Source organism: Zosterops lateralis, assembly GCF_965231275.1.
Source record: "Zosterops lateralis genome assembly, chromosome: 13".
Lineage (NCBI taxonomy): Eukaryota > Metazoa > Chordata > Aves > Passeriformes > Zosteropidae > Zosterops > Zosterops lateralis.
In genome coordinates, this window is record NC_139773.1 from 9,820,498 (window position 1) to 9,844,674 (window position 24,177).

At 38.8% G+C, this 24,177-nt stretch overlaps 2 protein-coding genes across 14 annotated transcripts in view; both read left to right on the forward strand.

The window, feature by feature from the left end:
* Positions 1-5,376, forward strand: CTXN2 (cortexin 2). 10 transcript variants are annotated; one of them, XM_083870801.1, is made up of 4 exons: positions 1-146; positions 2,091-3,683; positions 4,079-4,213; positions 4,941-5,376. In XM_083870801.1, exon 4 carries the CDS (start codon positions 4,995-4,997, stop codon positions 5,241-5,243), a length of 249 nt encoding a protein of 82 aa, XP_083726927.1. In that variant the 5' UTR covers positions 1-146; positions 2,091-3,683; positions 4,079-4,213; positions 4,941-4,994; the 3' UTR covers positions 5,244-5,376. The 10 variants fall into 10 exon arrangements, with proteins under 10 accessions (XP_083726927.1, XP_083726933.1, XP_083726930.1 ...); XM_083870803.1 differs by lacking the exon at positions 1-146 and adding an exon at positions 377-392 and having other exon boundaries at positions 3,597-3,683; XM_083870800.1 differs by lacking the exon at positions 1-146 and having other exon boundaries at positions 821-2,270; positions 3,597-3,683.
* A 1,956-nt stretch (positions 5,377-7,332) lies between these two features.
* The window catches only part of SLC12A1 (solute carrier family 12 member 1), a 44,854-nt gene continuing 28,009 nt past the window's right edge, over positions 7,333-24,177 (forward strand). Inside the window, exons 1-9 of one of the 4 annotated variants that reach the window (XM_083870794.1) lie at positions 7,333-7,464; positions 9,294-9,889; positions 14,451-14,585; positions 14,783-14,858; positions 19,364-19,459; positions 20,776-20,915; positions 21,373-21,483; positions 22,418-22,529; positions 23,033-23,160. In XM_083870794.1, coding sequence (XP_083726920.1) covers positions 9,479-9,889; positions 14,451-14,585; positions 14,783-14,858; positions 19,364-19,459; positions 20,776-20,915; positions 21,373-21,483; positions 22,418-22,529; positions 23,033-23,160 — 1,209 coding nt within the window. In that variant the 5' untranslated portion in view covers positions 7,333-7,464; positions 9,294-9,478. Of the gene's footprint in view, positions 7,614-9,293; positions 9,890-14,450; positions 14,586-14,782; positions 14,859-19,363; positions 19,460-20,092; positions 20,189-20,775; positions 20,916-21,372; positions 21,484-22,417; positions 22,530-23,032; positions 23,161-24,177 lie in introns of all 4 variants that reach the window. The other 3 variants (XM_083870797.1, XM_083870795.1, XM_083870796.1) reach the window with 3 other exon arrangements.

Consider the following 24,177-nt stretch of genomic DNA (forward strand, 5'->3'; position numbering starts at 1 on the left):
GCTCCGCAGCGGCCCCGGCCCGGCCCTTACCGATGCACCGCACGTAGTGTTTTGCAGGAAGTTTCCACGCTCCTGGGTTTAATCCGCGCAAACCGGGGCTGGAGAGGAGCGCGGCTGAATAGCGATGGAAAGGGGCGGGCGAAGAGGTGGAGGAGGAGGCGGTAGCAGCAGCGGCCGCGTTTAATTTTTTAATTAGGGCGGTTTGAGCATCTCCCGGCGGGGTCGCATCGCCGGGCGGCGAGGGGAGCCCGGGCGAGCTGCCCCCGCCGCCCGGGACCACCCCGCGCCCCGAGCCGTCGGGACTCCAGCCTGGGCTTTCGACAGCCGGCGCGGCGGGCCGGAGGCGCGGACAGCTCCGCGCTCCGCCACCATGGGCAGCGCGGAGGACAAGGGTTCGTAGCGCGGGCGGCGCGGCGGGGCCGCGGGCGGGGCGCGGGGCTGACCTTGCGGTGCCGCCCGGCCCGGCCGCGCTCCCGGAGAGGGCAGGGACACACGGACACACGGGGGGAGGCAGCCGGGGCAGCGGGGGGAGCAGGGCAGGGTGAGCGCCTCAGTCTGCCTTCCCCGGGGTAACGGGGCCGGTGGAAGCGAGGGATGAGCGCGCCATCCTACAGCAACAATTGCTCTGCAGGTGCTCGGTCTGTCTCAGCCTCCATCCCCTGGGAAGCAGGCAACACTTTTCCACATTGCCAAGTTAAAGATGATGCTAGCGAAGGTTTTATTTTCCTGCATCTCTATATTATCCAAATCTAGACCATGTATATGAATTCACAACACAGAAGCTCTCATCAGTGAAGACTCCAGGGTTATGTATTTCCTACAGATAAAATTTTTTTTTTTTGCAATTCATTCCTTATTGGAAGGCTGGAAGTGTCACTGCTCGCCTGCTGTTCTTTGCAGGGGAATGCTGTTTATGTGGAAAAATGTTGCTTGCACCCTGAGTTACCATGCTGCAAAAACAGTGTGGAGCTCTCTTTGCAGAGCTGTTAGCAATGCCTTCATCTGCTGAGCATCCATGTCCTGGCCTTTCTACCTTCATCTCCCTGAATGTCTTAGAACCCATACCCTGAAGAGACAATGTTCTCCCCAGCAATTTAGAGAATACAGGCATGCAGTGAGCACATGAGTATGACAGGTCGGCTGTGTGGTCACGGTGCTTCTTTTGCAGCATTTCTTGCCATATGTTGTTAACTCAGGTAGCTCAGACTTTTCAGAGAATTCCATATTCATGCTGATTTCTATTTCTAGTCTGTTTTATAGGACTTCTCCATTGTTAATCTTTTCATCTTACCACCTTCTATGACCAATTTCTGTAAGAGCATTTCTGGAATACAGTTTTGTTTCCCTGAGCAGATATTTAAGGGCAAATGAGGTGCTTCCAAAGCTCTCAGAGAATGCCTATTTATATGTCCCTTTTCAAGTTAGGTTTAATGTTACTCAAGCACAAGCTGAGGACTGAGGTACTTTCAGAATGACCACATCCATGAACCAGCAGATGGGCTGTAGACATCCAAACTGTTACAAACTGTCGTTTAGGAAGTGAGTTTTTAGGCAACTAAGACTTAGTCATGCCAAGAGGATGAATGCTCCCAGCTTGAGATAGTGTAAAAATACTAATTTCCTGAGTACTGAGCCATTAGAAAAAAATCCTCTAGGGGGTTCTGTGGGAGAAGGACTGAAATCCAGGAAGATTTTCCTGGTTACTTTCTTGATTTTCTTAAGTCTCTCTGTAAACCTGAGAGTAAAGGTTAGGTCTGAAAAAAATGACACCCAAAAAAATCACCCCAAAACACACCAAATAGCTGGAGCTGGGATCCTCAATCCACACCAAATACTGTCAGAGTGGGGCTGATGATTCTGCTAGAATAAGAATTTTGACATCTTCCTTCCTCAGAATACCTAGTACACGTGGTGTTCTCCCACAGGTGCAGCCAGCACCCCCAGCTCATACCTCTGGTTTTCTTAGCTCAGTATTAAGCTGTTTTCCTCATTCCTGTTTTCTTTAGGACTCTGTTTCCTCTGGCCTCAGAACGACTTCAAGTGGTCTTTTATTTCACAGCATGATGTTAAGGAGCCTTTTTTTTTGACAGTGTTAATACTGGAAATGAATCAAAGGAGGAGAAGAATCCTGACCTGTAAAAAAAAAAAAGATTGAGCTCTGTCTGGGGCCAGCCCCAAGAAAATGGCTCTGCAGATTATAAATGACACAATATCTGTCCCCATGATGCTGTCCTAAGGGCTATCTTTGAGGATTTTGGGATCCAGGCCAGGTTAGTTAGCATTCACAGTCCTCTGACTCAATACACTGCAGCAAATGAAAAGGTATCTGACTAACTGGGAGAGGACATCTAACTTGTGTGCAGCACTAAAATGTGAAAGCAATAAAAGGTACTCAAGGTGCCACGAGTTTGGGGATACATAATTAGAACAAAATTTCCTGTGAACTTTAAGGCTTCAATTACAATTTTTGAAATTCAGGACAAGGAACAGAAGAACACAAAGCTGCATATTAGAGTTTCCCAGATCCAATCCCCCCAGGCAAAATACACAATTTTCTCATGCAGCTTTTTCATGCAAACTTTCATCAAGTAAGACTAAGATATCAATTTCTCCACATTTCAGCATCAATCAAGCTTTGCACAGAGATTTGTCCCATAATGTCTCCTGACAAGCACATAATGTACAAACAAATCCCATCTAATTCCAGTGTGTAAGCTGCAAAATTAGTAAGACTGGAAGTCATATTCTTGGAAAATTACTCTCTGTGGTGAAGAAATGTTATGTCAAACACAAAAATATTTTTCTGGACTCAGCTCAAATTCAGGGTTCTCAATGGCCAACCTACCCCTAACATTCTCCTCAATGTCTCTCAAGAGAGCAACTGGGGTTTCTTTGGGTCAGGGTTTTCCAGGCAGTGAATATGTATCATTTTCCTGTATAAGCCTTGTTTTTAATTTTTATAACCCAGTATCCTAGGACTTTTGGAAAGTATTTTTTTGACTGGCTTTTGCTCAAATCAACTGACTTCTAACATAAATTTGTGATATTGATCTTTCTGTAATTTTTTTTCCTGCAGAAGGTCAAACTTAATAGAAAAATTGGAAGTATGCCCAATGAAAATCCATATAGCAGGCGGGCTTTACCTATGATGAATTTTCAGAAAATAAATATTGCTTCTTGGTGACATTATTTTTAATTCCTATAGGCTGTATCTGGATCTTTCTTCCATCTTAACAGGAATTAAAACAGCATGACCCAAAGAGCAGAATATAATTCAAAACAAGGAAGGGTCTCATACACAGGTCTATAGAATAAACAGAACATTGACTGTTATGCTCTGGCAAATGTGTTAAGACTATCAGGAAACATGATTTAATATCTACTATACTGAGGTTTATTGCAAGAAAAATAAATACTTGTGTTTTGCCCTTTTGATCTTTGTCCTAAAACTTTTGTTCTTTAGGATAGTAGTCAAAAACCCTACAAATTTTGAAGTGAGAAAGGAGGCAACAAACAAGATAAAAGTTCTGTCTGTTTCTGTCTGCTCGGGAATACCAAAAGTTATTTTTACTTTTTTCTGTTGTTTTTTCTCATAGGCTGACTCAGAGTATGGCTCCTCTAGCCATGGCTGCAGTACAGAGCACAGACACTGGCCCTCCCTTTAACCTGCCTTAGCCGTGCAGGTACCTGAAGCAGTGTAGCCATGGCAGCACAGAGCTCTGAGTGGCCTAATTACTCTGCCAAGAAATAAATGGATACTGGCAATTCCCTGGGGAAAAAGAGGTTGAATTGTTAACAAAAAGAGTTTCCCCTGGGGCATGTTCGTTAAATAGGTGTTAGCAAGAGGTAGAAAAGCTCAGATTCTAACCTTAAAATAAAGTCTTTGTCCTTTGGCACTTTTGATGTCCCAGCCTTCAAATTCTCCCACTGTCTATAGATACAAAAGAAAGATGTGATTCCAATATCTGATGGAAAACCTAAGAAAAACCAAGTTATTCCCACCCCCAACTAAAATCTATAGGTACGATCGACTTAAAAAGACAAATATAAGAAGTTTCTCCTTTCTGGAAACATGCAGAGCTCCCCTGGTGGCAGCAGCGGGGTGGAGTTGCTTGAGCATCCTGCTCTCCTGGGACACACTCGGGTCAGTCCCCTGAGAAACGTGAGGAGCACGGGCACATCTCCTGTTTACTGTGCCTGTAAAAATGGCAGGGTAGGTATGGGGAAGAGCAAGGAGAAGAAACAAATGAGAGCAAGATTTAGCGGAAAGGAATTTAATTCTGTTATCTCTTCTTCCACCAGTCTTTGCTGATACACAAGAGTGGAGATGTATAGAGAAAGGTGAAGGAGTAATTTTAGCAATCTGCTCACTTTCTTATACAAGCTCAAAATACACAAAGCATTTTTTTCTGAAACTGGAGCCCAAGACTTCACTGAGATTGCACATACAGTCTTTTATTTCACAAGTTGGATCTATTTATGTAGACTCTGAGCTAAATCAAATTAGTAAAATCCACATTATTTAGCTGAAATTGCCTTCGAGGTCAATGCAAGTTTAACTAGTTTAAGCACAGAGATGTAAAGCCATTTCAGGAAACATACCAGGTTTCTGCATGTAGAGACCTTAAAGAGTATTGCCAAATCACAATCTGTAGACTTGTGCCCAGTCTGACAAAATGTTGTTTGCAACAACTGAAATTTCTGTTTTGAGGAGATAGAAAGCCAGAAAATTGTGAGTCTGCTGTCTCAAAACAGAGGCCAGTAAGTGAATAGTGTGTAGAGGGTAATAGTTGCAATTTTATCACATTAATTCAAATGTGAAAAAATAACTGGACACCTAAAACCCAAGCTGGTTTTCATTTTCAAATGTTCATATGCTACAGCTCAGATACATGCTGCCCATTTAGAGCTAACCACACTGATTTGATGTTTCTATGCAGGCAAAGAAGCAACAGAGGTGAAAATCCCACAGAGCCACCAGGATGTGATGCCCAATGATGAGCAGTAATTACTGCAGCAACACTTCAGCCAGCATGAGTGTCAACGAAATGTCTGCCTTCCCTCTGACTTTAGAGCAAAAAACTGGCTTTGCCTTTGTGGGGATTTTGTGTGTTTTCTTGGGACTTCTAATTATCAGATGCTTCAAAATCTTGCTAGACCCCTACAGCAGTATGCCTTCTTCCACGTGGGAAGATGAAGTTGAGGGGTTGGATAAAGGAACATTTGAATATGCTCTTGCATGAAAACTCACAGAATATCCTGCCTTAAATTTGATGTTGATTTCATTTTGGAAACCAACTGTTGTTACATTTGTTATACATACCTGCATTTTGGAGATATGTTGGTGGCATCCATTTTGGTAAATAAATATTTGTTGCAAACTCAAAAGGTACTTCATGTCGCTTTTATTTGATGAACAGTGTAATGGTAGATAAAAAAAGGCTAACAGCAAACAAATACACAAAAAATCACTAGAAAGTTACCATGGCCAGTATTTTAAGGATCAGATGGTACCTGGCTCTTCAGAGGAGGATGTCATGTCTACTGTGTGTCATGACAGGCTGAAGAAAAAGACAGGCTCGTGAATGGTGAATGTTTAAGTGGTAGCCCCCTGCCCTCCTCATCCAACACAATTCTCTGAAACTCAGTGTCTGTACTTGTACATTGAGGATACAAAAGTGGAGGACAACAAGTGGTTGTGGCTTAGAGGAGGTGCTTGCAGGAGGTGTGTGTCCATGTTTTTATTCCACTTGGTTACAGAAGATAATTCCCTTTAAAGTGGAACTTAAACTCTACTGCTGGTTAACAGCTCCCAGCAATAATTACACCAGCCTGGCAAGGCCAAAGCAGACACAATCATGCTGCTGACCCATTTTTACCCAGCCCCCAAGGAGGGATGGGGCCCAGAGCTCTGTACACTCCAGCACTCTCCACAGCCAGTTCTTCTGTTTGTGCCCCTGCCGTTGTGCACAGTGTATGATCTGGACTGTCACTGATGAACTGGCCATGGGAGATCCTATCAAAGCAGCAGTGAATGAGCAAAAGCAGAGACTCAAATCTGGATATTCAAGGTCACCCTCATATACACAGCTGTTTAGCAAGTGTGACAGTACTTGACAGAAATTCAATTCCATTTTTAAGAAGGCTGGCATTAGAATTTTAGGCACTGTCACTTTTGCTAAACAGATCTGTTTGCAATGAGGAGCTAAGACAAGGAGATCAGTTATAGCAGTTGTTTTCTTTTTCATGTATTCTGAAAAATACACGTTATTCCTTTTGCCCTATATACTAGGCAGAGGCAGACAGTGGAACAGCAGACCTCAAGTGCCATTTGGAACAAAAAATACTCAATTGTACAGAGAGGGACATGAATCTCCTGTCTGAAAAATACAATAGAGGAACAGACAATATTAATCTACACTGGTCCATGTAAATTATAAAACATAAACAATTTTGTGAATGTAAGGGTTTTCAACTGCTTCAGATTATACATAAGAAAAAAATCCAGACCCTCAGAGATTCAGTATATTGCATTTATCCTAGTTAATTTAGCCATAAAATCCAAGGTAGATACCGCTACAATGTTTCATGTAATCTGTTATTGCTGGATTGGATCATCCACTGCAGAGATCTGACACTGCCATTCTTTTCATGTACATCTAATCAGCACAGCTGAGCTCTGGGCTTCAGGTTAGAGTGCTGTAGGTACTTAAGTTATCTGGGTTAAATATAATTCAGTTTTCTCTAAACTACACAGCAAACACACCCTAAGAACCCCAATATTGTCTTATTATTTTTGTTCTTGACCCAATCTATTGCTGGAAGCAATTATCTAATTTCCTTCTAATTACAAAGCTTCATCATTTCCTGCCTGATCTTTTCTCATTCCAAAAAGACTAGGAAGTCAGCCTTCCCAGAAACAATACAGTCAAAAGCCTTTTAAATATACAGAGTAAAACTTTAAATAGGGTCAGGAGTAAATGGTTTAAAACCACATGTAGGACAAGAGGACCCCCCAAAGAATGATCCCACTGACTTCACTGAATCTTCTGCATAAAATGCACTGAGCAGATCTTGTCCTGAACTCTTGTTACCTGCATGACTATATATGCAGAACTGAAAGACAGAGAGAATATGATCTGTGCAGAATCAGGCATAGCTGGGAGGGAAATGGAGATAACAAAAGTATTTTCAGGCCCCTTAGAAATTTCGCAATGCCATAAACCCAGTAATTGTAATGGATAGGTACATTTGCTGGTTAAAAGTTAACAAGCTAGAATGCCTTTCTAAATCACCATCTAGAAATGTTTTGAAAGAGAGGGATTGGATGGTCAATTCAGTATACTAAACAGGAGAAAAATCTGGCCAATAAGACAGAGTCTGGAATGCCTCAAAGAGAGGGTCACACTATGTGCATGAATAAAAGAGGCAGATTGTCCTTCCCTAAAAACACAGGATTGAATGGTAAGTTAAATTACCCTGAATAAGGGAAACTTGATTATTTATGCATAATGCTAGAAAACTAAACACAAAGTTAATGGCAAATAACAGTTTAGAGATCTCTGGAAATACATTGTGAAAATCAAAGTATTATTTTCAAGAACAGCAGAAAGGTAAGAGACTTTACTTTTCCTAGCAAAACACGAATATGGAAATATGACAGTGAAATGAAAGAATCATTTTACTTGATAGCAAAAGTTTCCTTGTCATCAAAGAATGAGGATTTCATTCAGTCATGGAGATGGAAACAAACATAATTTCACTGACCTCAATGACAGAAGATTTGTTTTTGCTCCTTCATGCCTGAAGATGAAACACTTCCTTGCAACTTTAAAAGGCTGAAGGAAGCAGAATACTATGATCATAAATGTGCAATAATAATAATAATAATAATAATAATAATAATAGTACAAAGCCAGTAGAAGTAAAATAAACTAAATAAATGTAGTATGTTGTTAGGCTTACACAACATTAGGCAGGAAAACTAACATAAATGTGAGGGGTGACAAAGTGGTATCTTAGCAGAGAGGTGACAGCAGAATATTACTTATAGCTGATGGAAGAAATAAGAAAATATGCTTTAGCCGTATCTTATACTGAAGATGGAGGACATCTGATTATCAGCTCTTCAATTTTGGATATGTGATTTTAGAGAAAATTTATATTGCTGAGCTATAAATATTGATGTCATATTTTATCTTCCAGTGCCAAAGGGCCAAATGCATTTCACAAAATCATTGAAAAATTTAAATTGAAAAAATCTTCAGAGTTCATCTAGTCCAATCTCTTGTGAAAATATGGAGCTTTAAAACAATGTCTGTAATGGGCTTTTTTACCCAGATTTTCAGGTCATATATTTGTTTATAAGATATATTTTGTTTCTAAAACTTTTTGCTTTTACAAATGCTTATAGAGTTTCAATGTCTAAGCATGCTCTGGTTTAGTGCCTTTGAACAAACTGGGTTCCTACTGAATTATACAGGTCTATACAACCACACTCCCTCATCTCCTTAGAAATATGTTTCAAGACATATGATTGCCATCATTTTAATAGCATTTCAGGGCTTTCTAAGCCATACTTTAAATTGCTGCAAGGGTACTTAACCCACTAAAGGCCTTAAATATACATACCCCTTCTTCTCTAGAGAGTTTTTGGTTGCTCGTTTGCTTTGAGGAGATCTGTGTGGAAAAGAGGAGGTGAGAAGCAGGTTATAGAGCTGTGTGTTCACCTCTCTGTGGGCTGCCACTCAGGGGGACCTAGACAGGCCAGAGGAATGGGCCAACAGGATTCTCATGACATTCAACTAGGACAAATGCAAATCTTGTACCTCAAACAGGTTTAACATCTGCACCATACAGGGAGCAACTCTGCTGGAAGGGACTGGGGGAACAGGCTGCAGAGGAGTGAGCCCCATGCCATCTATGTGTTAATTGCATGATCATGTTCTAAGCCTGTGTACATGGACGCTCACCATGTCACCCTGCTCTTCTGTGGGTTTTCATAAAACAGATTAAAACTAGAGGAGTTCTTGGCCCATTTACAGCTCTGGCCTTTACCTCCTCTAGAGCTTGTACCAAAATACTGCTGGTTTGGTTAGAGGGTTAAGTGCATCCATCCCAGATGGAACATCTCCACAAGGTCTGTCTTTGCTTCAACTATGTTTTTACTCAACAAGTCATAGGATGGCAGTCTCATGGACACGTCTTGAGGCAGGGGAGAAGGGAAAGCTTGTGTTGGAAAACTTATTTAACCATGCAAGATAATAGAAATAGTTTATTTATATCTTTTATAGCAGAAAACTGACAGCCAACATCAGGAAGACTGCTTAGAGATTCCAGAGAAAATTCTCAGCCCTTCATTATTTGAGAAGCAAAGATCTGATATGCAGCAGCACTAAACCCTTTGCTGTACCTGCGAGTGGCTGCAGCCACAGAAGAGTGCACGGATCAGTGACCTAAGTCTGTAGCATCCCTGAAGATGTCAATGAACAATGCACCAAATGTATTCTTGGATCCGAATGCAAATCGGTTTCAAGTTAACATAATTAATGAAGACCATGACAACAATGAAACAACCCAAGAGGATGTGGGCTCTGACCCACCACATTATGAGGAAACATCTTTTACTGATGAAACACATAACAGACTAAGAATCAGTTACAGACCAGGAAAGAGAGAATTATATGACAATTTCCGTCAAAATGGGGAGAAAACAGAAGCTAGCCTACATCCCTATGATACTCACAGTAAAATGTATTATCTACAAACTTTTGGCCATAACACAATGGACCCAGTTCCCAAAATTGATTATTATAGAAACACTGGCAGCGTCAGTGGGAATAAGCTCAACAGACCAAGCTTATTAGAAATTCATGAACAACTGGCAAAGGTAAGTGAAAAGGAAAAATGGAATTTTTCTCTATTCCATTTCCAGACTGTTAATTCTGTTTATTAATAAGAGAAAGTCTTTAAATTCATGGACCTTGCCCAAGAGAAGAAGTACAAGTAACTACTTACCGTATTTCCTTTGGTAGATGCAGTTTGTTCTCTGCTCTGTACCCTGCTCAAAGAAACAATTTTTATTAAAAGGTAATTGTAATGTACTTGATAAGCAGAAAAACATAGCTTAATCTTGTCTAAACGTATGGATCTACCAAATCTCTTCTGTTTCACATAGGAGTTAGGATGGCAGATGGTAAATGTCAATTCATAACTTAACCAAGCCACACAATCCACACTTATTCTAAACTTGAATTTTACATCAATGCATAACTAATTTTGACAGATTCCTCCATTGTACTAATTAACAAATATAAGTATTATTAAAAAAAAAAATTATGTGAAACAAATGCAATTTCAGTTAATCAGCTATCCAGAGAAAAACCTGTTTGTTGCTGTAACCCCAAACAGCAAGAAAGAATCAAGAACAAGGCTGTTGGGGGTAGCAGACAGCACTTTTCAGGTGCTGATTCAGCGAACAAATTTGAGGTTAATTGTGCGCTTATCATGGCAGAGCTGGAAAGAGAAAAATCATTGCTATAGTTAAACTGAGACTGTAAGTGTCAATATGCAGCAAAAACTCCTGTTTTTTGGGGTTTTTGTGTGTTTTGTTTTTTGGTGGTTTGTTTGTTTGTGGTTTTTGTTGTTGTTTTTTTTTGGGGGGGTAAACAATTGTGAAATGACAAAACTTGAGACAAAACAAGCTCTCATCCCCATTCCACTCAGTTTTTCACACTTCCAAGGTCTGAATAATTTGGACAAGCTTCGGATTTTTGAATGCTGGTCCAGATCTTGCTCAGACTTCTGTTCTCTGGAAATTCCTCTTTCCTACAGAGGGTTAACATAAAGTAATGAAATCAAGAAAAATATAGCCATTAATAAATTAGGACTTGATTCTTTAGGAGCTTTTTAGGGCAGCTTCCTAGTTTGGGCTTGACTTAAATAAAGCTGTCCCCAGATCTGTGTAAAATGGCTTAAAAGGAGAAATATTTCCAAATATGAAAACAAAGCAGATAGGAAAAGGGAAACATACTAATTTACAGATGTACAAACTTCTACTCAAAGGACTAAACACATTTCCATGCCCAGAAGAAATTTCCTTTTATAGAAATAATTTATTCCAGTAGTGGCCAGATAGGAGTAAAACTGTATCTTGGCTTTCAACATAATGCTGAATGAACATGTACTGAACACCAGCATATTAAAGGATTTTCAGTTTTGATGGTAACCAGAAAATTCTGGGGGTTTTACTGTTGTATCTCTCAATGGTTTGTATATTTTAAACAAAATTACATTATTTTTTTAGGGTTTTTTTAGGCTTTCACTTAAAGGCTATTAAGAAGAAGGCAGGTTACATCACAGAATAAAATGAAGAGAAAATTGTTTCACATGTTGGGACTGTTAGAAAAGAAAAGAGTATAATCTAACTTGGAGATTTCCAGACTTTTTCCAGTATCCAGTATCCATCCTACAGAAAGATAATCTTATGCCTTTCAAAATAGGAAGGTGAATGTCATAGGTAATGGGATTTTTGTTACACTGGCAACCTGCTGTGCCCTTCTGTGGGTTGTGGCCCTGGTGTGGGAGCACAACCACAGCTCTGGAACAAACGATGCCCCATTAGCATGGCTGGAGCCCATTCCTGCCTGTCCCATGATCTCACTGGGTGACCTTGGAGAAATCACTTCGCTCTGCAGAGCTTTTTCTGAAGAATAAACAAACACAAGGTCACCAAATAGGAGCTTATTAGGAAAGGGAATTGAGATGTCTGAAAAGGCAGAGCTCCTCTCAGGAGGCACAGGCTGTACGTGTGCTGGATGGGGCTCCAGCCTCTGGCGAGGAGGGGAGGAGATGCCACACTGAGCATGGACAGGAGTTACAGCAATAGCCCAAGGTGCACTTCTGAAGCAGATGCTTTATTCCTTTTTTACTTAACCACTAAAATCTGGTTTACCACACCATACCCCAAGGCAATCCCACCTCCCTCTCCCCCGATTTGAAACACAATTTTTTGAAGACAACTGTTCTGTCAGAGCCCATTGCAAGATTCTGATAAGAAGTGGCATATGTTTGACTTCAGATTGCTAAACATCACATAAGCGTTCCCATTGTGCTTTGATGCTGGGCTTAACATCAGAAGATAAATATTAATATTTAATACAGTTTTTTAATATGCAATTTTTCAAATGTCAGAATGTAAGACAGCCTGAAAGGAACTTCAAATATCTAGTTTCCACACTGCTGGAGTCAAATGTGTGTCATCTTTTAGCAAGATGTGTCAGTTTTCGCACACATTAAGCCAATTAAATCCCTAAAAAATAGTCTAAGTGCTATTTCACAGCTGATGGCTGGTGATAATTACTTGGGCTTAATATTTACCCTACATAAGAAATAATCTAACCTTTCTTCCTCTTGGCTATTCTCCACACTTGTTCTGGAGACTTGATGAGCTCATCATCTTTAGCCTCAGGAGAGATGAAGACTAAACCATTCTGAAATAAGGAAAGGAAAATGATAGGGTTAGTTTTCTTTTCTTTTCTTTTCTTTTCTTTTCTTTTCTTTTCTTTTCTTTTCTTTTCTTTTCTTTTCTTTTCTTTTCTTTTTTCTTTTCGCAGTTAACTTTTTATTTTAGTAGTTTTTCAAAATGTTCTGTCACTTTTATTCCACATCCTTAATGCATGAGTAGCACAGGTACAGCTGCTTGGTAAATAACCAATCATTCACTAAAGCACACCAATTTAAAATGCATTTATGGAAGGTTTAAGGCCATAATTTATGATAATGGCATAGAGAGCACAAATTAATTCAAAGTACAGAGGAAACAACTTGTTTCAAGTACAGAGACCAAACCCTTTTAATTTTATTCTTTGAAATTCTAGCCGCTGTAGCAAAAGCCTATTATATTATTCTGCTGATCTTCCTTCATTGACTTTAATCATTTACTGTATTTTGAGCAAACACAAGCATTATTATTTCAGGGTAAGAATTGTCAAAATTATCTAAGTATCTCCAAGGAGCTCAAAGTCACAGGCTTTCAACAGATCTTGTATTCCCACTTTTCTTTGGGCCAACAGGGCAATAGGCAACAAGTTTAGCCCATGTCAAAGCATATTATCCAGTCACTTTTTTTTCATTTGTGAGCACAGCTGGGATTTACTGTGTCAAAGGCATTCTAAAACCTTACACCCTTTTGTCTAGAGTCCCTATCCTTGAGGGGAAAGTCCAAACATTAGTATAAGAAGCATAAACAGTTGATCTTTATGTCTGTTTGGGGTTTGTGTGTTGGCTATTTTTAAATTTATGGACAAAATATAGAAACAACCTTAAAGTTAAGCAAGATTTAAAATCTCATGTTCCACAGAATCACAGATGTCTTTCCTCCTTGACCTGCCTAGTTAATCTGGAAATATCTTCATCACCTCCAAAGCCTAAAAGCATCTTGATTCCTCTCCAGGAGTGGTACCCACTAGTGACTTTCTGCCAGACTATGGCAATGTGCAGGCTCCTTCCTGCAGGCCTTTGAGGAGGACCCAGAAAAATCAGGAAATTGCTAACCTAATGCCAGTTCCTCACAAAAACAGTGAGAACTCTGAATAAAAATAAATAATAATAATAATAACAACAACAACACCATCCCCAAAAAAACCCAATTAAATTAAAAGACAATTATTATAATGAGTATAAATCTCAGCACCATGACTAATTTCTATTCAAGCCACAAGAAACATATCATGGGGCTAAATTGCCTCAAAGATTCTGGGGCAAGAGAGGTGAAGAGATAAAATACACACTTACGTGTGTAACTGATGTGAATAATCTAAAATTCTGGGCTACTTACTCAGGTTACACCATAGATATGGCAATCCTTAATCCTATCTGCTATGATAACACCAGTGGTGGGTAAGCCACAGAAAAGATTATTCAGTTTCATTTCACTGGCATTTCTCTAACTGTTTTCAGGAATATGTTACCCATCTGCTGCTGCAGTTATGTTTGTACTTCATTCAATAGGGAATGCTAGATTTCATCACAGAAATTAACCGTGCAGCACTCAGATCTCTTTTCACTGTTTGCAATTATTCCTGTTTCTACACTTAGCATTATTCATAACTTGTTGCAAGAGCATGCAGAGGCCAACCACAAAACCCTCATTATGTCAGATTCTCTACTAACATGTCAACACAACATATATGTGGAATAGCTTACAATAAAAAAAGGTTAGTATCAGATCAGGTAATAATGTATTTACTCTGCTTAAGTGATTCTTTCATCTCCTCCCCTCGTTAGCAAGCCCACCTGCTGCTGCCTGGTGTGAGCACAATATTGCTCTCTACTCCAGTGACTGTAAAACCTGAGCTTTGGAATTCTTTTCTATTATGTCTCCCTTATGCAGCCAGGTGTCCTCTGCCTGGCACAAAAAATCTGTATTTGTTTTCTGTGTGATCCTCCAGAACATTGCTGTGAGCACTGGCTCCGTCGAGAGGGTGGCGAATGGAGAAAGCACGGCTGGAGATGAGACAGCGGCCAGCAAGGAAGAGGAAAACAAAACAGGATTGGTCAAGTTCGGATGGGTGAAGGGTGTGCTGGTGAGAAAATTACCTGCATTTCTGAAAAAATAATTAAAAGAAAATAAAATCAGTTCTGTTACACTTAAGTCTTTGAAGAATTAAGAGAAGGAGGCAGACTTCAGGGATGTTTGGGGTGAAATGCACTTTATTATCCTTCTGGTTTTAAACATTACTTTCAACATTGAACTAATGCAGTATTTTTCTTTAAAACCTAGGTAAGATGCATGCTTAATATTTGGGGTGTGATGCTCTTTATTCGACTTTCCTGGATTGTAGGTCAAGCAGGAATTGGTATGTATCTTATTTAATATCATTTTCAGCAGTGAAAGGGATAAAGAGGATAAACTATACATGATCATGATTAATATATAATCTGAGATGTGCATTTGCATGTTGAACTAAATAATGTTTTCAAATGCTTGCCAGGGTAAAAGACATTAATCCTCCAAACTATTGGAATTTTCCAGACTCACAGCCAAATTACTGCTTAGAGGCATAGATCTGTTAACTATGCATATGATCATCACATTTGAATATTTCTGAGCTTTAGTGAAATTTGTATTTAGATCCTGTAACAGATGTAAACTTTATGACTCGGGCCAATTTCTAATATGTGCGTACAGAGTTAACCTTTAAGAGTTCACACTTTGCTTATCTGTGAAACCCAAACCTTGCCATCTACATATTATAAACAACACCTCTTCACACTTCTCTGCCAAGATGAAAACAGAACTGGAAGGAGGTCTCAGCTCATCAGGATTTTGTTATTTTTAACCACAGAACAGCATTTGATAGTAGTGTACTATGAAAGACTAAGTTTTAAAAACTCTGCTACAGCTTTCATATAAATGAAATAAGTACATTTCATTGTGTGCTGTATCTTTGCTTCTTCATTGTGCAATTTAATTAATCCAAATTCCAGATCCCTGGGAAACTGGGTGCCAAGGCCTCCACCCAGTATATTGCAGGGTGTTCAGTAAAGCCAGCGAGAGAGGGAAGTGCTCCCAACACTGCAAGTGTCCAGCACTGCAAGAGCAGCTCAGTGAGGTGCAATGTCCCACAGCTGGGGGCTACAACCCCTCTTTTAAAGCTACTGCTCTGGTGAAGCACAGAAACCTGAGCTGCCATGGCAGTGTCCCTCTGTGATCCATGGTCATACAATTAGAGCAATGGGATCTTTGACAGGCACCAAGATGCCATAAAAAACAGCAAAGGATGGCCAGTAGTCCAGTTTGGATAATCACAGAATGGAAATATTCAATTTTTCAGCTCTGCTGGGCTTGGATAAAAGTCAGTGCTCAAAATCAGATTGAATATAACTATCATTCACATCCTTGTCAATGGAAGTGAAATGAAACATCTCCAAAATTTTGCATGGTTGAAGTCTCATTTCCAATAAAATGCAGTAACTTCATAGAAATTTCACTTGAGCAAGGCTGAACTTTTAATAATAATAAAAAAGTAATAAATGAAATGCTTATTAAGAAAAAAAAAAAATCACAAACTTACAGAGACACAAATAGGAAAAGAAAAACCAACCTAACAGTAAAAGACCCAGAACTAAGCGGAAGAACTTTACTACTTCTGCAGTGCTCCATGCATGGCTCCAGCACTGTGCCTGACAAAAGGGTGCTTTCTGATTTTATGATGCATACCAAATGAGCACATACAGCCCAGGGCACTCATAACTATATGCCTTGCCATGAAAATTCTGCATCTTAATATTGCCAAGACTTTGCTCTGGGGTTTCATGCAAAATTAGTTTTTAAGGGCAGTTTAGTAACTTATTGAGATCATCAAGAAGTATTACTTTGTTTTGAGGTGTGAGAATAGCCATAGGCAAGAGTAATTTATTTTGGAACAACTTACTTAGGAGCCATATGCCTGGTTTTCAATCTAAACTTTAATCAGATTTTAACATTAATTTGCACCAACATCAGTTACAACCTTTCTGCTTTCATTTTTAATTTTACCATTTTAACTTATTGATAAGCAGGCTCTTCTTTCTTATGGTTTATTGCTCTGCTGTTGCTTTTTTAAATTGCATGTGTTATGCTTTTACTTTTGAAAATGAGATGTCAAATTCTATTTGAATAATTTCTCAATGCATTTTTGGAATGCCTTATAAGCAATAAGCTTTAAGTCCCCAGCCAAGCTGCTTAAGGAGAACAGTGATGGAAGCTCATCATCACCAAGGCTCAGGGATTTCACTGGGTACTGCTACTAACATGGAAATTAAATGAGACAGTTAAACCACCATCTGGGCACCATTTACATCCCCATCATTAGAGGGCCAAAGAGAGACAACCCAATTATTTCCATTCCCTGATAGGCTGTCTTGGGCAAAAGCTCTTACAGGGGAAAAATAGGATTCCAAAAGGTTCTCTGGCCATCATCAGCTAGGAAAAAAGGGACAGTATGGTTCTGACAAGATTCCAGGTCCAAAACTGATCTCTTTCCACCTAATATCTGGGGACTCTCTAAAATGTGTATTTGTACCTGTACATGGAATGGTTAGACAAAGGCAGGGAAAACCACCAAGTTTATGCTACCTGCAAATCTGGCCCCAAATACTGAAATTACATTACATTACATTATATTACAATGATGTTTTGGTTGAGTCACTTTATTTTATGCACTTTTCTTCTTAAATGGTAAAATATTTTTTAAATAATTATCATTAAAGCCTTCCCATGAAGATGTTACTATCAGATTAGCAAATATCAGACCCTATATATCATATACATGTTAACAATATGAATTTTGAAATGCAATAGAACATCTTTGAAAAGTATCCTTAGGATGCACATACACTTAGCAAATAATTTTAAAATTGCTTTGACAATTATCTGTCTCACTTACTCAGTTTAAGAGTTAACAGCTCTTAAAGTCATATCCAGCCACTTCTCAGACACAAAATATTCATGGTTGAACAATATCCTTCTATGTAATGGTAGCTGACCAAAAGGAATAACCATTTGGATTTTCTTTATACAAACCTGCACATAAAACACTTGCATGACTAGTTATAGTAAGAGTTCAGAAATCAGTAAGATAAACATGATTTATTAGAGGCTCAAATCACTTTAAATATCGTACACCATGTTATATATCATTTATGGCTCACACATTACACTGCTCTATCTTAAAGGATTGTGATAACATGGCTATAATTTAGGCACCAAAGAACATTAATTCAGGGACTGGATGTCTATAACCATCCAGTATGAACTGAATTCAGGAATCTGATCTGAAAGTCAGATGGTAGAAATACAGCAGATAAATCAGTAAGTTTGTAATACTTCTAGCTCAATGTCAATTGTAGGATCTAAGTTTCAATCTGGATGAGCACTGGTCAATAAATACAGCTACAAGCAATGTATATTCTCCAGTTCCACTCTGAATGCCTATGGAAACCCTATGGAAACAAGGCAGATACTGCATAAACCTTAGCAAGTTCAGATAAAACTAAGAACTGATTCTAGGCTTGGCACCAAACTGTAATTCTTTATTTTTTTCTCCTGGTTTTGTCCCTCCCTTCTCATAGATAGAAATGAGGATAAAAGCAACAAAGCTGAGAGAAAAACATTTTATTATTTCTTCACCTGACTTGAAACAAAAAGGAGATTTAGAACTAGAGTGACAAACTCCTCTAGGTAGTGCCAGAAATGTAACAGCAGTGGCTGCAATTGTACCTTGGGAGGTGCAGTTTGTACACAAACAAAAGCTTTTTTATTGGGCAGGTAGTCTAGCCTTAGAACATGTAATCCAAAGAGGCTGTGGGATCTTTAGCCACAGAGGTTTTCAAGAGCCAGCCAGCCAAGGTCATCACTGATTTAATCCTGTGTTGGCAGTAGTTCAGCTGTGACTGGGAGGTTGAGCAACAGACCTTCAGAAGTCACTTCAAACCAATGACTCTAAATCATGCAAAGCCCATCCTGTTCATATAGTCTCCAGCAGTTTCAGAAAGTTAACAGAAACCCAGCCATATAGCCAAAGACTGGAAATATTCTCAGATTTCAGTCTTACACTAAAACCCAGCTACTTAAAACTAATCACCTATAACTGATATTCTGATGTTTGATTATCATTGTGATATCAGCTAAATAAAAGAAAAATATTCTAAGTTCTCTAGGACTATACATTATAACAGGTCACCTATTAAAGTAAATGGCATCTAAAAAGCAGTATTTCCATTTTTAAGTGTTTGTTTTGTGTTAGAGTAAAACTACTTTTTGCAGTGAAAGAAGAAGATGAGCAGAGAGTGGAAAAGCCCAGCACCTGATAACTTAGCAAGTGAGGATGTAGGAGGCTCCCACTCAGGTCTTGTTCCTCTGCCTGACAGACTCTGTCCTTATGCACTATGAATCTATACAGTCAGTCTTCATCTGATTCAACATTTAATTAACTGACAAAAGACAACAGCATCGTTACAAGAGCTCTGGTTAATGTGTCTCTTTATTTAAACAGCCAGGATGTGTGTTAAAGGTAAAGATAAGCATCCATGTCAAGGGATGCTTGTTTGTTTATTTCCTCCATCCTTTGGAAATCATAAGAATTCCTGTTCAGGGTACTCCTATCAGAAAGAATCAATGCTTGGAGACTGATGGGAATAATTTACTATCATGACACCAACTTCATGAAAACATTCTGCAAGCTGCAAGTGGTCGACAAACCATCTTTTCAAACCATCTTTTATTGCTCTGATTCTGGCCTGAAAATTCAATTCAAAGAAAGAATGATTTGTAGCAAACATGGAACATGAGTAAAATATTTTATTTTCTTATTACTAACAGGTCTTGGAGTAATCATAATTCTTCTGGCCACGATGGTAACCTCAATTACTGGGTTGTCAACTTCTGCAATAGCAACTAATGGGTTTGTCCGTGGAGGTAAAAATCTTAGGGTTACTAATGCTTTCAAGCCCCAGAAGGTATTTATGTATTATTTTGGTATGAGACAAACCAGAGGGACCATAAACCAAAAGGCACATCTAATGGAACTGCAAGGTAACAATTCTAGCCACCTCTCATCACAATTTAAGGCGTGTTTGAGCTGTCACTTCTAATAAACCACGGATTTCAGTTCAGTCTGAGAAGTACATTTCAGATGTTTCTGCCAACTGCTGAGCAAGGGATGGTTCTGGCTTTTCATGGAGTTCTTTTACCTTTCAGCCAGTCTTTGCTATTCAGAGCATTTCAGGTTGGACATTCTTCAACAAACTGAGCATGAGACATCTCTTCCTGTCATTTTGAAGACTGATGCAGATCAGTGGATATCTTCAGTTTAATGCCTTCTTTTTAACACTCCTTGCATTTCAGCCCCTCCTTGGAAGACGGGTAAATAACTTGGCTGTAAAAGTCCACATCAGGTATTTTGTGAAACAAAGTTTTGGTGCATTTCAGAGCCTTTAAGTTATAACTGGTCTGGTCTAAGCCCTGTGGAAAATGGAAAGTTCTTACATCACTAAAGCAGAACAGGTACTGGAATACACTTGCATATACTTTCTTTTTCGGATCTTTCAGGTCTTGGAGTCATAGTTATTGCTCTGAGTGTAGTAGTAACAACATTGACAGGCATCTCCATGTCTGCCATTTGCACTAATGGAGTAGTAAGAGGAGGTAAGTGAATATGATCTCATGAAAAATACAAAAATCTGCAAATTTGAATTAAAAAAGTAAATGGAATTGGGATAACTGTGTTATAAGCAAAGAAATAATGTGTGTATTTGCAGTGATTTCTCCCAGTGGATCAACAGCAAATTGAATTGTGTACAGATTTAATGCAAACACCATTAAAGATTCACTGCATCACTATGATGCAAGAACTTAAACAATGTACCACAGAATGTGTCCTGTCATGTTAACATTGGGATAAATCCATGTAAGTTAGAACCCTTTTAGTGTAAAGTTCTCTCCTTTGTGTTACTATATCATTCATCATGAAAAATTATAACAAGGTCCACTTTTGCATGCTAATATGCACTAAAAAGATTTCTGGAATAAAAAGGAATACTGAAAAGTCTGAATGCATAACCAGTATAAAGCACATTGCTTTTTTGCAGCATCCCCTACTAATGTAGAGCAAAGACTGATTATTTTTGTGAGATTAAAAGCACAGATTTCTCCAGTAACAGTTATGTGGGGGGAAAATAAAGTAAAAGCTGAGTGTTTAGTAGTGCTGAAATAACAATCATTTCTGTCTGCAGGTGGAGCATACTATCTCATCTCAAGAAGTCTGGGCCCAGAGTTTGGTGGATCCATAGGACTTATCTTTGCCTTCGCAAATGCAGTGGCAGTTGCCATGTATGTAGTTGGATTTGCTGAAACAGTTGTAGAACTTCTTAAGGTAAATACAGATGTTTCATGTATATGATGAAATTGGTTCAGTTTTGTTTTGTGTGGCTTTTCTTTTCTGGGGGGATGGTGATGGTGGTGTTTTGTTTTATATGATGTATTTGCATAAGTAGTGATATGTTTTAGTTAAGGCTTGAGGGGCATCTTTAGCAGGGAAGAAGCTGGTGTGTCTAAACATGCCACAGAGTGGCATTCATTATTTCAACCTTTTGAATATATTTCATACCTTTTGTTACAAGAATCTCACAATCAGAACAGGAACAGACATCCTATTAGAGAGCCAAATAATCCCAACTGGCAAAAAGCCAGCTGGAACACGACATACAAACACTTGGTCTCACAAATCTCTGAAATTTTGACAGTTCACTGTTTCTATTTCACCTTGTTACTGGATCCCACCAGTTGGGCAGAGGAAGACTGCTTCTCTTAACATTTCTCACCCCTTTCAGGAGAGTGATACACTGATGGTAGATGAGTCCAACGACATCAGAATCATAGGGACCATCACTGTGGTGTGTCTTCTTGGCATCTCTGTTGCTGGCATGGAATGGGAAGCAAAGGTAAACTTTTAAAAGAATATAAAAGCAAGCAGTATATTAACCTGCTGTACAGCATTAGTATGTGAGGAATGCTATTCAACAGATGGAATTTTCAAAAGCACTCAGTTTCAGTTTATGCTTAATCTTTCTAAAAGCAATAGCAGTTTAATCATTACATTCGATGAAAGCACAATTACTCTAAACTCTTCCTTGAACATATATTTAAAAGCAAAGAGGCAGTTTGGGTTTTGCAGACAACTTGGTTATATTCATTTTTATAATTCATGGCATCATTCAGAGCCTTGGCTACATGCCCCTTTTGCCCTTATTTTTGATGCAGCTTGATAGAATAAACAGTAGCAAAAAAAATATATGGTTTTATCACTGTACTCTCTCAAGTCTGACTCAGCAGAAGAGCTCTATTTGTTACCCATTCCTTAATCTCTAATGATTTCTGCTATTCCTTCACCTGTAAAAAAGGTCAGAATGCAAATTCAAATGGAAATACTTCAGAAAGTAGAATATAGCTACCAAAAACAGGTTCAACAGCACCTTGTTTTTGCTGTGATGGAGACCAGAACAACTTGTAAAAGAGATCAGAAAACAATTTGATACTATAACCTTTGAAGTGACAAGCCCCTGCAACTAAAAAAAAAATTATAACAATATTAAAATGTCTTATACTTGATACTAATGCATTCGCTGTTCCATTTCACCTTTTTTATAAGGAACCTAAATTAAAATTAAATTATAACATTGTATTTCATAACCCCCTTAGTAAAAAGCATCTGCTGTTGTCGTTAGCTGATTCAGCTATCTTGACTCCTGGTATTTTCAAAAACTATAGAAATTAATAACCTCTTATAGGAAACAGATACAGATAACTTACTATATAGCCATCTCCACAGCAGCAAAGTTAAAAACAACAGGAGAATCTTTTTGTTTCTATTAATAGGCTCAAGTTATTCTTCTAATTGTTCTCCTTGTTGCCATTGCAAATTTCTTTATTGGGACAGTCATTCCTACCAACACTGAAAAAAAGGCAAGAGGCTTTTTTAATTACCAAGGTAAGCAACCTTGCTATCTATTATGTTTGTATTCTTTTGACTTAATAGCAAGCTAAAGATTCCACTGAAAAAGAATCCTTGATCTTGTGAAAAAGATCACAAGATCAGAAACTTCTGCCCAAGTTTAAGTGAGCTTGCAAACAAAGGGAATGGATTTCATCTTTAATTTTGAGTCTGTCTCTGCTGCTGCAGCTGACAGCACAGTAAGATGCAGTTGAGTCATTTATACATCAGTAGAGCACAGACAAACTTTTAGCACAGAGCTAAGAGCAAATGCTGCAGTGACACTTCTGTCACTTCTACAGGGATCTGTAGCTCTGAGATGCAGACAAGCACATCCTTCTAGGGAGCAGACTAAGGAAATCAAATTCACTTTGCTTGTGATGTGAGACAGATTCAAACCCACTTGTCCAGACGTGAAAGACTGGCTTACTCACCTCCTTCATTAAGTAACTTTGGAATCAAATCCTGTTGTTATATTTCATTCTCACTTATATTTGCAGGATCAATATTTGCAGAAAACTTTGGACCAGATTTCAGAAGTGGAGAAGGATTTTTTTCTGTGTTTGCCATTTTTTTCCCAGCTGCCACTGGCATTCTTGCAGGAGCCAATATCTCAGGAGATCTAAAAGTATGTATTTCATTAACTTCATAATACTAGCCATAGGTTGGAAAAATAATAAGAAAGCCAATCATGAATCAGCACTGTATTCAGCTTTAAATTACGTTCTTAATTTGGGAAGCATAGCTCTCTCTTTTAAGTACCTGCTTTATTATTTAAAAACATCAATTCACAAATTCTCTCATAATGCATTGTGGGTATTTACAGAAATTACTGCAGCTAGATTTGAGTTGCTATATCATTTAAAAACAAATTTCCATAGCCTGTAATAATATATCATTAACAGTCCATTAGCAGCACATGCTATAAGAGAAATTACACGTGTATCTCTTGAGCTCATCTTTTGTAAACATCAATCCAAACATCATCCTGAAAAGCCTACCTAGAAAGCTCATGTTTGTACTCACGAGAATCAGTGGAGACCAGCTTTTCATATTCAGGGTCATAGCAAGGGCAGAGCAAACAGAGCATTTAATGAAAGCAAGTATGTCCCAATCCCATGTCAGTATTGCTGCTCAAAGGAAAAGCTGCAAGCTTGCAGCTGTGACCAAAAAAAAGAGTCTGAAGAGAAAGGGAAAGAAGGTCCAAGGGTGCCCAGTTGTCTTGCTGTGGCCATTCTGTCAGCTCCCCATTCTCCTCTTGCAGTTTAGCAGTTACAGGAGATGGAATTTCCAGTATCTAAACACACAGGTAAATTAGAGACAGGAATTTAGTTTTGAGTGCCCTCTAGTTTTCATGACAAAAACACTCAAAAAATAACCAAAATAAAGAAAAAAGTCACCAACAAGAGATGGTTCACAGTTTGATAATCCCAGCATGTCAAATGAAGTTATTTGACCTTATCCTATAAATCCACTGCCTTGCAGACCTTAAAGGATTCAACCAAAGGTCTGCTTTTTCTGTACTGGCACAGCAGTCACTATTTCACCAGATCCTACCACCCCTGAGAGCCAATTCTCTTTCCCTTCCTCACCCTGAGCTGCATGCCTCAGTTCCTTTGTTTTCAGAGGACTGCTTTTCAAGCCA

Coding starts and splice junctions, on each gene's coding strand:
- CTXN2 (XM_083870801.1), top strand. CDS start 4,995: ATGATGAGCAGTAATTACTGCAGCAACACTTCAGCCAGCATGAGTGTC.